Consider the following 16,373-nt stretch of genomic DNA (forward strand, 5'->3'; position numbering starts at 1 on the left):
TGAGCCCTCATATCAATGAAATGTAATGTTTTGTAAAATGTACAGGATTTAAGATATTTCCAAGATACTCCTGATATAAGTCCTGATACTCCTGCCTACTATAAGATTTTTTTTTATAGCTGGGATCAGTTTGCCAGGTTGTTGGGAATATTGTTGTAATCAGATCCTTTCACAATTATGCTAATCTTGCACAACTAGTCTTACAGCTACATATACAAAGAAAAGTTTGCTAGACATATTCCAGTGTAAGTTATGACAATGAGCAAGCGAGTAGAAGACAGTGATTATACAGCATAGGCTACAGAAAATCAAAAAGGTTGGTGTCTCAAACAAACTTGCAAATCAATGTGAGGGAACAATAGGTTAAACAATTTTAGGATCGTGTTTTTGAAATAGGGGAAAGTAATACAGATCTAATGCTCTCACACACTTCCACACAAACATTGACAGTTGCAAACATAATACATGTTAAAGGCTACACATTCGTCACATGGTGCATTCATTAAAATGTTTTATGTGAGTGTATTATAAACTATTATATTCATATTGATAGTTATAATCGCATATAAACCGTAATCGAGCAGTTGTTTTCGTTAAGTCATTATATTAAAAAGTGATGGCAGTGGCTCAACCAGCATATCTATTTCACCTACATCAGCACGTATTGTTCTTGATCCACGTGACTGTCGTGCTGTAGTGCGCATGCTCAGGCAGTAGCTGGCCATATCTGGAAATACCTTGAATATTTAATATTGCCATTCGCTCTCCAAAAGTTGCTTTTGTGACGAACAATATTACATTTTTGAGTGTGTTGTCAAAAAAGTGCCTAATCTGTCCGTTGCTAGCTGTGGGTCACGTGAGCCGCCAGCCATTGACCGATCTTCGAAGCTCCAGTCCACAGGGCGCATGCGCAGTGTGTATAGTGCGGTTGATGGTCCATCGCACGGCTAGCGTGTGTTTGAGCTCCCGGGATCCCGATCAGCTGCACTTCTCTGTGTGCATTAGTGCAGCTGGAAGTTTTGCTGTTCGGTCAAGGGATATTATTGAAGCTCTTCGTCATAAATATGTCTACAAACAAAGTGAAGAAAGTGAAGATGGCCACCAAATCATGCCCGGAGTGTGACCAACAGGTGAGGTGTTGTCTGAGAAAGAATAATACATTTTTGTGTTTTTGTTGAAGTTCTCATTCGCCGAATTGTTTTGTTTAGTATGGTGTGTGCTTTAATGAGGCAAAGTTATTCATTAGATGTGTGTGAGTTACAAACAACGCTGCTATACGTGATGTAAAATATGGTTTTCTCATTTTTGACGATTGTATTGAAGTGATATTATTGATATTATGTATATCACATAATTAGCCACTGAATTTTGTTTTCATTTTTCTTTGGCGATGAAAACGTGTAAGGCTGTACAACAATTTCCTGCTTACTATGGATTGAAACAATGAAATTTCATAGGTTTCATGCAGGCTGTGTTCGCCTCGTCAAATATCGCGAAGAAGAACGATAATCTCTGCCATTAAACTGTTTAGAAATGTGCATGATATGATCTGAAGACTTCAACCATTTGTAATTATGACGAGAGAGGATATATTGACATTATAAACGATAAATTACCGATGTTTATTTTGCCCTTGAACAAACAGAACTCGCGTCGTTGCAGAGATAAAGTCATTAGACTGTATTTTGTGCCATTGTGTTTTGGCACATCAATTTAGCATAAATTTAGCATAGTCAGTTTCCAGTTTTCCTCAGTCAAAGGACACATCAATGTTGCCTTTATTAAGGCACACCACATTTATCCCTGTGAATGCTTAATATTGAAGTGCTCTTCCTCCAGTGTTGTGAAATATTTAGACAGTCATTGTACATAAATTTAGTCTGTTCTTGCGTACACTGAGCTCTTTCTGTTTCTCTCAGATTCCTGTGGCTTGTAAATCCTGTCCTTGTGGCTACGTCTTCATCAGCCGAAAGCTGCTCAATGCCAAATTAAATGAGAGATCTCCAGTGATGGGTAAATTGTGCATCTTTAATGGGTTTTATACATATGAAAACCCCATATATCCACTACTATATTATGTTATTCTAAAGTATGTACAGTTAAATTATTTATCAAGTGGCCTTTAACCAGATGTGATGTAAATATTGATCTGAAAAGTGACTGCTATGGGAGGGACAATGGAATGTAATTCCATATATTGATCAGCAAACTTTTCTTTGTCACTGAAAATCAACACTCATTTATTTCATCTCTTTAATATCTGTGCATATGTGTCTGCCATAGTTGGCCCATGTGTTCTGGCTATACTCATGAGTCAGGCTCATTTAAAAAAAAAAAAAAAAAAAAAAAAAAAAAAAGACGGCTATTGGTATGTGTTTAACTCTAGGCTAGTGAATGGAATTAAATAGCAGGCAAGTTTCCAGTCAGCAGGATGCGTTGAGAATACTGAAATGATTGGTGCAGTGTGGCTGTTTGCTTGAGTGAGTAGTGCTAAGAAGGATGGGGGAAGGGCAAACTAATTCCTGTCTGAAAAGCTTGTTCCTGCTGCCTCTCTCTCTCTCTCTCTCTCTCTCTCTCTCTCTCTCTCTCTCTCTCCACCTCTCCACCTCTCCACCTCTCCACCCCCTCCCGCCACTGTGTTATCTAGAAACTAGTCATAATATTTCAGTTGACTAATTTTTATGAAACACCAACGGTCATTAAAAAAAAATTCTCCCAAAGATTATTATACAAAATGGCTTTCTTAAAGTTAAACTGGAGTTTTGTTGGTATTTTAATGCTGTGAAATCACAAAGATGGCACTTTGTTGAAGTTAGCAATATAAGGGATAAGAGATCAGCTTGTGCATGATGTGACCACACGTGTGGTATTTTAATGCTTTTTTGTTGTTGTTGTTGGTAAACTTAATCTTGTAGTTTAATATTATTATTACTTTTTTCATTCATTTGATGTTCTCTTTTTTTGGATGTAGTATTCAAACAGTAAAATCAGGTTTTAGGCCAGTCATGAGTATTTATATTGTATAAGCTAGAAACCTACCTCTCATTGAAATCGGCAGATAGTCTCAAGCTATTTTTATTGTTCAAAGCCAAGCTGGCTTGTGCATTGCGTTTTTTGGCGTTGCAGACTCAGTCTGTGATTGTTACATTGAGTTATGACTGGAATGATCTGCACAAATGTTCTTTGTTTGAATGTTTTACAGTGGTGTGATGTATTTTTTCTGTACAAAAGTAGAGTCGCATAAGGAATTCATTTGTTAATATGTGAAGAGTGTGAGATCCTACTTACAGTATATTATGTTAAATGAAGAGTGTAGTCATAGTTTCTTCTAAGAGAAATGTCTTTTCTCTTGTAACATTAGGTTTCCATTTTAGCAGCAGTATTTATTCAGGGCTTACCCATCCCTCTGCTGAGAATAATGTGCTCAATTTGAAATAGGACAGACTTTATTTAGATTGCTCTGCCTGTCCTTGCTTTGTTTGCTCCTTTTGTAAGGGGAATTGTAATTCAGATGAAATATTAAATGAAAGACTACTATCTATGAGACAATACTGTAGACTAGACTAGAGTATAAAATAAGAATATTTGATCACATTTACAGCCAATCTTTCCAGATATTTGACCATAATATTTCCATGCGATCATGCAACCCCGACTTCTTGTGGAGAAGTTACGCAGTGTTAATTAGCTGTAGAAAAGACAGAGCTCTTCTTGTTAGTGCAGGTTATTGACAGTGCCTGGATTCCTGAGTTAATGTCATACAGCAGGCCTGGAAAGGGTGGGAGCAGGAACGGATCTTATCGCTGCGTTCAGAATCAAATGGCTGCCATGGAAATACTTGATTATATAAATATTTGTTGGTGACAGATTGTGTTGTCATAAGAGATACACAGAATTGAGTTAATTATTGTAAATACATGTGACAAAATATTTTTGGAAAGCTGAAATGTACTTTGGTGTGACTTTGTCAAAAAATATTTAAACTGCATTTTGCTAATAATAATTCTCTTATTATATTATACATGCAGTTTTCATTAACTCATATTTATTGAGAAACTACATGGAGTATATGTAGTCAAATGAATTTGTCACACCAAAATAAACAAGTGAACATAAAAAAGGTGATGAAAATAATAAAGGAAATGCTGACAGAAAAGTCACAGCACCTAATATATACAATTCAATTGCACATTATTCATATACATCTAGACCAAAATAATATGTTGGTTAAAAAAAAAAAAACCCGCTATCAGTAGCTGGGTTTCCATTCAATCTTTTTAAAGTGTGCAAAAAACAAATGCGAATTAGGTGCGTTTCCATCAAGTAGTTTGAGTGGATGGAGTGGTATTGGTAACCTAGTAACCAACTGTAAATAAAACACCATCAATGGAAACAGGCCGATTAGTCACATGGGTTTAATGTTCACTACATCACTACACCATTTCCATCCCTCGTTTCTGATGTGATACTTCAGAATACGCATAAAAACTGGGTGATAGAAACATAGCTATTTTAATTTTCTCTGGAAAATTTTCTTTGAGATCTTTAAAAAAAAAAATTATTAAGAATAAATATATCTGGCCAAATTCTGTATATCTGTGTCACTGCTCTTAATTTATTATTATTATTCTGGTGTAGTCATTTTGAAAATCGTCAGCTCTCTTCACACGGGGTTGCTAGAGTCTGTTACTAAAGATGTTTACTCGAAGACTAAAGAGCCCTATAAATAAACTACCTCAGAGAGACACAGGCCTACTTTCTTTAGTAACAAGCTCTTAATTCTCTGATTATAGCTCTGCATATGGTTGTGGTTTTCTACATTTGCTGATTTGCATGTGAAGTGACAGACCCCCTTTTTGGCTTTTAAGTCTGTCAATAATGGTTGGGGGATGGGTTTAAAGATCACATGAGAAAAAGAGAGCTGCTGTTTGTGTAAAAACAGTTTATAATATGGTTTAGCTAGTTTGTGAATGTATCAACCCCCACTGTTTTATAATTTATCCTTTCGGTTGTGTTTCAGACCAATTGGATGCCAAAAGAAGACGAACAGAAAGAATCAGAAAAGAGAAGATAAATTTATCATCTGCCAGTGATATGGAAAATAGGAGGCGATCCCGCTCCAACAGCCAGTCAGATCCAATCCGCAGAGGACGAGGCAGACCGAAAACTGTTGGGCTGAAGAAGCAGGAGGAAGAAAAAGGTAATGTGCTCCCACGTGTCTAGGGAAAAGTAAGAGTTGTAGATATATAATAACTGTAAACATGGACTTTAAGAAATGTAGACATCCAGGGTGATTCATTTGATATTTTATGAGTGTTATTTTCCCCTTTAGTCTTTTACAGTGATGACAAATACATTTTTCTCATAGACTTTTCTTTGAATATTTGCTGAAATATATTCTTGGAATATATGCATATGCTCTTATGTGAAGTGCTTCGCTGACCAAAAAACATGCTTTGAAAAATTCTTTTGTCAAAGTTTTTTGAGTTATCCAAGTGAAAGCATTCACAATGAGTGTGCTGTGAAGGGTTCTTGTGAAAAATGTTTGATTACAGTTTTCTTTCCTGCTTTTGTGAACACATTTTTCACTATCGATGTGACATTTATTTTCAATTCCTGTCACTGTTGCCATCATCACTGTTGCCGTTTTGAGTCTGCATTATTTCATAATCCAAAAAATGGGTTCTGCTCTCTCTTTTTTTCTCCCTCTCGTAATTTAAATGCTTCTTGCCTGTTGCAAGATTATTTTCATAAACGAAGACATTTTCGTAAAACTGAAATAGAAATTATTAAATAAATGAAATACTAAAACTAAACAAAACTAACAACAGTTACTGAAAAACTATCTGAATTAAAATAATACTTAGCAAAAATAAATAATCGTGTTTGTAATTGATAAGCTCTCATCCTGTGGTGGAAAATCTGACGTGTTTAGGAAAATACCAGTAGATGGCGCTTCATGCACGTGAGCTGAGGCAGTATGCGATTAAGTCCTTAGCGGCTATTCAGACTGAATGCTTTTGCGTTTAAAAACAAGACGTGGGCAGTAATAATGCACAAGTTAAACTTCCTATAACTTGAGCACTGCATTTTTAGACTGCCATTTCATGCACGAGACGAACACAGCCGAACACGTCCGTCAAATGCATGTTTACATAGAAAAACTGAAAAATAGCGCAATGCAAAAACCTGTAAAGAATACTAATAACCTTGGCCTGTTGGGTCAAACAGTACATGAAGTGGAACATTTTAGGAGCATTACAGATATCCTAAGATATAAAAGATTTTGACTTATATTCTCACATCTGGAGTGACTGGCCAACAGGAGGTATACAACAATACTATAAGTGTGTGATGATGCTATTTGTGTCCTCAAGGTCCAGATACAGACCTACCTACCACCCCTCTCCCCAAACTGACCTTCAGTCCCGTCATGTCCTTCTCTGATTTCACGCTCCCCCTAGAGATCTCTGTTTATTTTCATTTGCATTTAGAATAAAAGCCTCTCATTGGCGTGTCACCACTGATCTGTCTTCACTCCCTGCCACACCTAGCTGTAAACCAAATAGTGTCTCCTATTAAATAAAGCCCTCTGTTGAGCAACCCAAGTATGTTTTAGATAAAGCTTGTTTATTAAAATGACAACAGTAGATCATATCTCCATGGACACTAGGTCAAAAGAAATATTGAGGATTCAGGAGCCATCAGGGTTGGCATGTGGTTTCCAAGTGTACGGCTTTCATATTGTGGATTAATGATTTACACACACGGTTCTCTCTTTACTCTGTGCTGAATAAATCATTGTCGAGTTGGAAGCGTCTAAGCGTTGTCAGCTCTTCCATGGAGAATCTTATGATTTTCACTTCCCTGCAAATCTGCAGTTTTTCATTTGGTTATGAAATAAATTACATTTGTATGAAGTTCTATCCTTGCTTTGTATCCTATGCTAAATTGGAACAATTCCCTGTTGATGACAATACAGTCATGGTTGATTTTTTTTTTTCTTTTTTTTTTCTTTCCTTTCACAGAAAAACAGGAAAAGGAGGTTGACATTTATGCCAACCTCTCAGATGAGAAGGCTTTTGTGTTCTCGGTGGCCTTGGCTGAGATTAACCGTAAAATTCTGGGCCAGAGACTCATCCTGTAACAAGCGTTGGAAACAATTGCAGCTGAAACTCAGGACTCTTACTACGTGGGTGTGCAGATGTCCCATATGTCTATGTAAAAGCGGTTGGGGAAGCTCTGACCCGAAGAAGCTTAAACCCCTGCCTGTGTGGCCGAAGCTCAGTGGTGCTGCCGTGTATTGGTGGATTTCAGACACCTGCTCTCTGCATATGAGGGGAAAATGACTGTTATCCTCGACATGAGTGAGAACTGTAGTACTCATTAGCGGTGTAGGATTCTCTCTATTTTAATGACAATTTTATGGAATGTATTCAATGTTCCTACCAGTCGTTTCTTAAATTTTTAAGCAGTTTTTTGGGGGACGTGGGTTCACCAAAAGAACAATTTCTGTGCAAATTATGTCTGGCACCATTATTCAGACTTGTAAGCTGATCAATTCCATTATTTGTTTATTTAGGTGCCAGTGAGCAATATTATTTCACAAGTAACCTAGTGGGAGCTGAACCCAAGGAAATGGCGGATTAATGGTTATTTATTATGCCTCAACCACCTTAATTTAAGTGTGTATTTTATTTTCCCTTTTGTTATTGTTTGATAAATGGTAACAAAATTCATGTGTAATATTCACCCTGTATATGAATATATTAAAATTATTTGCATTTACACTTTGTTTTATTTTTAGGGGAAGTTAATTGCAACCATTCCTTCTCATACGTCATGTTCCCCTCTTTAAGATGGATTTGGAGCAAGAAAAATGCCTATGGCAACTCTCAAAGAGAGCTCATATTTCAGCTGTTCAGCTAAAGCTCTACTCAAAACTGAACCATTTTGTTTCAGTTCTTTACAGGCAATATTTAACCATGAACAAAGAACCAGACTCAAATGTGTTGATTTCAATGCATGAGGATTGTCCATGGATGCCCATGTTTCAAATGATAATGTTATGATTGGTATTTATCTAACATTATGATTTACATGGAGAACGTATTGTATTTATCTAGTTCCACAGTCAGTTCGAATTGTGTTAGCTTCCCTAGGAGAGCAGCTGCCATGGCTTCATCACCAAGCAACAAGCTCACCTCGGAGAATCCAGTGTGCTGTGGTTTCCACAGAAATGATGGATCATCAGCTCTCACAGTAACCTTTGTGATTCTCAAAGGCCATATTAATGAATAATTCACAATGCCTACTTAACAGTACAGTATACCTCTATAGTCAATATATTCTACCTTCCTTCAGCTGTTTGTGTGCAGTCAAATATTTTATACTGCTTCAACTCTTCACAAGCAGTATTTTTTTTACAGTCAACATATTACTTTTCCCTTGCGTTAAAAGGTTGCAAGGTGTGAGGCATTCTTAGTAAATGGAAACCATATCCAAATGTTCCATAATTAATTTCACGAGTTATAAGGCGTTTGTGTATTTTCATGTTTACATTAATTAATGTTGGTTCTCAAACTGTGAATAATGGGGGGGTTTAGCTTCGCCTGTTGAACAAGAAAAACAGGGTTGCAGATTTGTTACTGATGTGTCGTAGTAGCTCTCTCCATAAAAAGAAGGGCTCAAAGTTGTTTGAGAAACCATGAAAATGTGGCCAAAGCAGATCATATAAGAGTTAAAAAATTGCCTGAAAATGGATCCTATTTGCCATGTAAAATTATATGTACAATAAAATTAGCTTATCACTGATTAAACAGTGAGGTGGAACAACAAAAATGCAAATACTGAGCAGAAACTCTACAACTGTGTGGTCAATAAAGTAAGAAGTGTCGAGATAAACGTTGCCTTTATCTTAATATACATGACACAAGAGTTGCACCAGGGGTTTCCACTTTATGAGTAGCTTCATTTGCATTTGGCTGCCACCTTCAGTCAAGATTAGTGTGACAGCTGTTAAAGCTTTTGTTCTTGAGCCAAAAACCAACATAATTCATTCACTTCATTTAACAAGTTTGTGGAGAACTCTAGAGGGGATTTTTCCTTGTGGCGATGTTTTCCTGCGTAAAACTGTTGTCATATCTGTGCTTTTGTGGGTTTCAGTGACATCGTGATGTGACAGGTGGTGTTTTTGGTCTGAATGGTTTTAAGGTCAAATGCAGACGGCGTGTCTCTCTGTGGTGGAGGTGACAAGGGTCTGATATTGTTTGGCACTTGCTGAAGCTCCCTCTGGACAGGCTCAGTGTGAATCACAGTATCTGGCACTTTTCCTGGAGGTTAGGAATAAAACAGATTCCTGCTTTTATTTCTTAGGTTACAGGAAATGGAGAAGTTGAATAATTGCATCCCATGGAAAGTTACTGATGTCATATTTCCTCATTTCTTTAGATTTAGTCTTTGATTTTGATGTGTTTGTCTTGAGTAGTTTGATATATATATATATATATATATATATATATATATTTTTTTTTTTAAGTAATAATAATGATGTGCACAGATAAATCACGTATAATATATAGCCTACTGCAAAATTCCATAAAAAATAAGAATTGTCAATTTTGATTTTCATGGTGACTTTAAACAACATATTTAATCAAGCATACATAGCCCAAGCCTTAGATCATAACACACAAAGCTTGATGAAAGGAGAACCAGAGTCAGACCTCGACAAAAGCTGCTATATTTGTACATGAGACTGCCAAGGCTAAAGCCTAAAATTTGCTTCACACATAAAACCTTTTCAAGCCTGTTGAAAGGGTAATAATGTTCATTCAATGCGGGAAAGCAAGGCTTTTTGATTAACATCATACAAAAGACATCAAGGAATGAACTGAAGTCGTCTGCATATTATTTAAGATGCTACTTGCATAATACCCTTTTTCTGGAATCACTTTGTTCAGATGAGCCTTGAAAAACCATTTGGGTTGTTGATGGAAACATGGTTTCTTGCCCGAGGGTGTGGAATAAAACAGACCCCAGCCTTAATATCATGTATATCAGATAGCTCAACGTCTGTTTTTCTGGCATTTAGATTTGGTCTTTTTTCAGTTAGCTGTCTCTTTATGAACCACTAGATGGCAGCCAAACTATATCCTCCACTAGCAATTAGTTTTCATACAACATTTACAGAACATTTACAGAACCCGTTGCTTCAGCTCTCAATCAGATTTAGGAAGAAAACCAGCCAAAATCCAGTAGTATAGTTTTACTGCTCTAAAACCATCATGACCCAAATGGATCCTCCACCCAAAAATGTAAATTCTCTCATCACATGGCACATGCTCACCCTCGTGCCGTCCCAGGTGTATTTGAATTTCTTTCTTTAGATGAACACAAACGTTCATATAGCCTAATATAAGTGTATGAAAACCCATGTTAACGCTTTAAAACCCACACAAGGGCCACAGTTGATGGATCAATGTCAGCTGAAGTGAGAAGATAAGTGTGTGAGAGAAAAAACAATTTACGCCCGCCCCCCCAAAAAAGAAAAAGGTAATTGCTTCAAGGACACAAATAAAGAATGTCAGGATCTGATTATTTCAACAAATGACAACTTGACAGCTCTACAATGAACCACGAGAAAACACGAGGGGGTAAGGATCTACATTCCCTCACGGAAGAAAATTTTGAAAAATAACCCCTGAAATTATGACTTCTGGTGAATATTGTGGAAACTAATTGATACATTTAGATAAATATATTTCATACGTTATTGCATATTATAATACAAATTATTAGGCCTATATATTTATAGAATAGCGAAGTAGGCCTACAAGACTGAACCACATAGATGTGAAATATAAAGGCTATCATGATCATTTTACCAACAATGAACCATGGATTTGTTTACTTTATAAAACGTTTTATTTTTAACTTAAAATACAACATATTACATTAAAAACTCATCGGCTTAGACTGCATTTGAAGAAAAATAAACACAGTAAAAAAACAGTATTCATTGTCCCTCACGCATTCCAGCCACGGGTAGTCATTTTCCCATTCAATTCTATATTTTTGTGCTCTTTTCTTTTTCGCCGGCTGCTCGGAAGTAGTCATTTTTACATTTCCCGCTGTTGTCACTTGTCGTCATCGTTGCTACGATACGTGACTCACAATGGCATTCTCTGATGATGTTCCAAGATGTTAAAAACGCTACGCTGATCATAGACAAACAGGGGGAGAAATTAGTATCCGCACCGTCGGGTTTTTTTTTTCTTGTCTTCGTTCATAGTCTGACATATATTAGAAGCTATGTGTCTGTCATGGATTTGCACTGAATTGATTCTCAAAAATACGGAACAAAGTGCGTTCCGTATCAGTTCAAAACGGAACAAGACTTTTATGTGTCAAATACGGGACGATTCCGTATTATACGGAACGGTTGGCAACCCTAACACAAATTTACATATTTCTGATGAAATTTGAGAGCAGGCTCACTCCTTCATAGGCTACTAGGTAATTTCATCTGCCAGCTCAGAAAAGTTAAAGACATCGGTAAAAGGGTAACTAAACCCTAAACAACTTTTTTTAGTTATGATTTGTAAGACTGTGGCTTTATTAGTGCTGTTCATTGATTCAAGTAAATTTTTTGACTTTTGGGTAAAAAGGTAAAAAGTGTTTTAATTCTACAATATATGTGTAGCGAAGCACTAGTGTGAGGGCAACTCCATTATATGTGGAGTTGGGCAGAGCAACAAATTATTCACACCCTCAATTTTAGATTATTATTTCCGACTACGCCACCTGGGGAATTTCACCCCAAGAATTTAACACAACCTCTAAACTACTGGCACACACAGGTTCTAATCACTGTTGGAATCAGAGACATAGGTAATGAAAAACGATTTTATTAATTATTAAAATACATAATGGTTATAAAAGGCATTGACCAGCAATCACTCTCATCTATTTGTTTAATTCTATCGTTGGCAGCAGAAGAACCTGGGCTTACCCATAGGGGCAGTCTCAAGATATCACCCTTATGAAAATTACTCTATTCACAGTGCACACACACACACACACACACACACACACACACACACACACACACACACACACTCAACGACTCATGTCAGAGAAGACCACGACACACAGTGAGGACGCCACCACCTAATTGGTCACTCGTCTGCCCCCGGGTGCCCAGGCCCTGCCAACAAACAAAAGAAAAAATACATTATCAAACAGTGATACGCAAAAACAAAATGATATAACAATATGATGAATAACTTAATAGAATTCCTGGAAGGAATCCACTACTTGGTCCCGACCCGGTCGTCACAAAGCAAGACAAAAAAATAACAAAAGACGAAGCAAAAACTCAAACCCACTATAAACAAATGATTACATAAATTCGACAGTATAGTTCGACCATAATAATGGTTCAATGAAAACAATACCTAAATTCACTAATACAATAAATACATCAAAATAAACATACAAATTTAAAAATAAATCAATTAAAGAAATAAACAAGAAAAGACAAACAAAAGAAACTCAAAGCATATCACTGAGAACAGAATTCACTGGAAACAGTGCACTGGAACAGTTCACTCGAGACGGTTCACTCGAGACAGAACACTCGAGACGGTTCACTCGGGTCAGTTCACTCGAGTCGGTTCACTCGAAACAGAACAGCAGCCGATGAGGCACAGAGTAGAGGTCTGCATTCCCGCGGCTGTCCCGCGGGATCCGCGGGACCCGACCAGATATTTTGCGCCGCGGGATTAAATTTCCGACTAAAAAACGGTAGCGGTCGGTAACTCTGGTGTAATTTGAACGGGAGCGGTCGGTCATTCAATATCACGTTCCCGACGCCGACGTTCTTTCAGAACAGCATATCTTCGCTTTACCTAATCTTAATCTTATCGACCAACAGGGTCTGCCATGTAGGCTAATCAGGACCGTTATGCACGCGCTGCACGCACGGACCAGTAACGGTTCTTTCTGTCATGCATTGATTGTATTTGCCTAACAGCAAAATGTTACGAATTTTGATAATACGAATAAAAATAATAGCCTACACTTCTTCTTTTTTTTCGCTGCGATATTTTTTCCCCTACTACTGTCTGCAGCAAAATGTTAAATTTTGTATATTGACAAGGCGAATAAAATAATAATAAAAAAATGTTTGTGCAGACTACATTTTTATTTTCTCTGTGAAAATGTAGGCTACATGTGAAATTCTGGGAGATCTATATTAAAGCGGGATGGTCGGGTCGGGAAGAAAATTATTCTAAGCAGACAGCGGGTGAACAAATAGTGTATATATAGCGGGAACGGGTGGGTGCGGGATATAACCCCAGCGGGAGCGGGCGGGAGCGGGACCTAAAAAACAGTCCCGCGCAGACCTCTAGCACAGAGCAAACAACACTTTACGATGAAGCACAGGGCAGATAATTCTCATGCAGAACGCCGCTATTGTCCTTATCGCGTGCAACAAAACATGCTGTCCCGGGATTACTATCCCAAAACTATGCGGTGGATGGAGCCAGATGTCTCCGACAAGCTCGTTGGCAGAAAGCGCAGATAGATCTTACACTGTCTCAAGTGTCCACATTCAACTCTCCAGAAAGCACACAGACCGGCAAACAGCACCGACAGTAGATAAGCAGCTTCAGCGAACTTTTACGAGCAACAACACATGACACTGCACTCCAGCAAAAAGCAGCAGGGCAAACTGTCATGATCAAATGGTAATGTTTATAATTGTTATGTCTGTACTGGAAAGATTTCAATAATAATAATAGTAATAATAATAAAAAATAAATAAATAAAAAAAAGCAGCAGGGCGCATGGGTGACATCACGGCCCCGGATAGTGACGCACCCTAAGGAGCCGGTAACCAACCAGGGGGGCAGCGTTTCATATTTTATTGAAGGTTCCCCGGCCGCCGCCATTAGCTAGCGGACCCCCACCTGCTGTTAGCATTCCATTGACTCCCATTCATTTTGGCATCACTTTGACGGCGAATAACTTTACATCTGAGGTGTTTAAAGACTCCATTTGTCCATTATTTATTTCTAAAGAAACACGAAAATGTATAAAAGGCTCCATTACCTTGTATCTTACGTTATGGCCCCGTAGAAGCAGTTTTTGTAAAAATAGGCTAACGATTGCGTCATAACCTGCGACTCTCTGTCGCACAGTACAGAAATTACCGTATGGACAGGAGGAGAAGCTCGCGCGCAATCGGGGAGACGTGAAGGCAAAATGACAAAGTAATTAATCAGAATACTTAGCAAAAGTTGCTCCTGCTCCTAGCTCATGGACACCTCCTACTCACACTCTCCGTCTCTGCAAGTTTCAGAAGGGAATGATTCAGATTTCTCTCGGCACAGCTACTAGAAGACAGACGGGTTGCTCACGTCACATCTACGTCGTCAAGCTCAGTTTGAGTCTGCGCAGTACGCTCGTCCCCCAGGAAGTCAGTGCTTCTAATTGACTTCACTTGTCTCCGTTGAAACCTATGGGGTCGCTGCGTCCATTTCTTTTACTGTCTATGTAACCAACCCATGCTCTTATACGCACCGGACGCCAGGCCATTGGCCAAACCATGACAAGTAGGAGGGGTCATAACCCTTCCTGCTGCATATGGTTTAAAAACGTCTGAGTGCTGCCCTCTTCAGGTTGAACGGTGACGACTGCAGTTGAATTTTCCTATTGGAAGTTGTGGTGCCCCATGACATAAGCAGGTACCAGCTCACCACGCCCTTGGCATAGGCTCAGCCCCTGTTCCATCAAAACCACTGTATCGCGAGTCAGGAGTTGGAATTGTGGGTATTGAAAACGATCAGGATAGCGTATATTCATCCCTCTGTCTCCGCTGGGCTCTGCCCACTTTTCCAGCATTTTTCAAATATAGGCTCTGACCAGGGGTTGAGTTACCCTTTAAAATAGTCCAAGTGACTATAGTGGCTCAAGTTTATCATTATAAGTTTATCAAATGACGAGAATACTTTTTGTCTGCAAACCCCCCCTAAAATAACGACTTTATTCAACTATTCATTTTCTTCTGTGTGGGCCTCTCATGTGAGTTCACGAGAGCACCACGACGCATGCGTGAGAACTGAGAAGATGAAGCTCACGATCATTTGATGGGAAAGTGTGAAAGTTAAGCCATTCATTTTGCGGCATTGGTAAGGCACTTTTACGCTTTCTCATTGGTTTCTCACGATTCGGACATCCAGGACACAAAAAGTATTCTCGTCGCTTGATAAACTTATGGTTGAGCCACTGTAGTCACTTGTAGGCTACTATTAACGATTAGCGATGTCTTTACTAACTTTTCTGGGCTGGCAGATATCAATTACCTAGCAGCCTATGAAGGAGTGAGCCAGCTCTCATTTCATCAAAATATCTTAATTTTTGTTACGATTTACAAAGATGAACGAACTGTATATGACAAGATTATTTATTACGTATATGGCCTACTCTATATATGATTAATATAAATAACAAATTAATAAAACATAAATTATCTGTCTGCCAAGCTCTGATAATGTATGGAATATTAGCCTATATTAATACATTATCCAAAAAATAAAATAAAAAATATAGGCTATACCATTTAGAAGCACGGATGTGTCATGCATGTTTTCTTGTCAGACAGTCTGAGAAACTGAAATGCTTCTCTGCAAAGTGCAGTTCGCCTATAGCCTAGCCCAGCCCAGAGCCGTTAAATATTACCTAGCCTAGCCGAGGTTCATTATTAGTTACTGTACCAATTGATACCTTAGCCTCTTGCGTTCGAAGGGCGGACGTGAGATCGACATGTTTTTAAAAAACCGCACAGGTTTACAGCGCATGTTCTCGAGAGACTCCTTTGCCAAAGCCGCTAAAATGCAATCACGCGAAAATGACCTCCACTACTATGGATAAGTAATGGCGTAGCCACGGGTGTGCCAGGGAAAGGGTGTTCCGGTGCCACCCACAGTGGCAGCTGAGCTGGCACACCTAAAATTAGATGCAGAATATTTTTAATAAAATATTGTCTTAATAAAATTTTTAAAAAATCTTAACTTGGGCTATTGTTGTCTATTTACAATATTTGTTCATTTAAAATGTCATTAAATGTCGTTAAAAACATATCTGTCGACATTCGGATTGCCAAACAATCCGCAAACAGCTGCTGACTGTGACCCCAGCATCTTGGGAAACGTTTGCCCGCATTCTAAACAATAGAGCAGTGTTCCCCATGAAAAAATCCTTCAAACATACACTCACCTAAAGGATTATCAGGAACACCTGTTCAATTTCTCATTAATGCAATTATCTAATCAACCAATCACATGGCAGTTGCTTCAATGCATTTA

General features: G+C 38.2%; 1 protein-coding gene across 1 annotated transcript; it reads left to right on the forward strand.

Moving 5' to 3' along the window:
- The first annotated feature begins 679 nt into the window (after positions 1-679).
- cUnh16orf87 (chromosome Un C16orf87 homolog) lies at positions 680-8,901 on the forward strand. Its single transcript, XM_081358845.1, has 4 exons — positions 680-1,130; positions 1,920-2,013; positions 5,021-5,200; positions 7,029-8,901. The coding sequence occupies exons 1-4, from the start codon at positions 1,065-1,067 to the stop codon at positions 7,145-7,147; spliced, it is 459 nt and encodes a 152-aa protein (XP_081214971.1). The 5' UTR covers positions 680-1,064; the 3' UTR covers positions 7,148-8,901.
- The last annotated feature ends 7,472 nt before the right edge of the window (positions 8,902-16,373 follow it).

This window comes from Scardinius erythrophthalmus (assembly GCF_964197995.2).
Source record: "Scardinius erythrophthalmus genome assembly, chromosome: 2".
In the NCBI taxonomy this organism is placed as follows: domain Eukaryota; kingdom Metazoa; phylum Chordata; class Actinopteri; order Cypriniformes; family Leuciscidae; genus Scardinius; species Scardinius erythrophthalmus.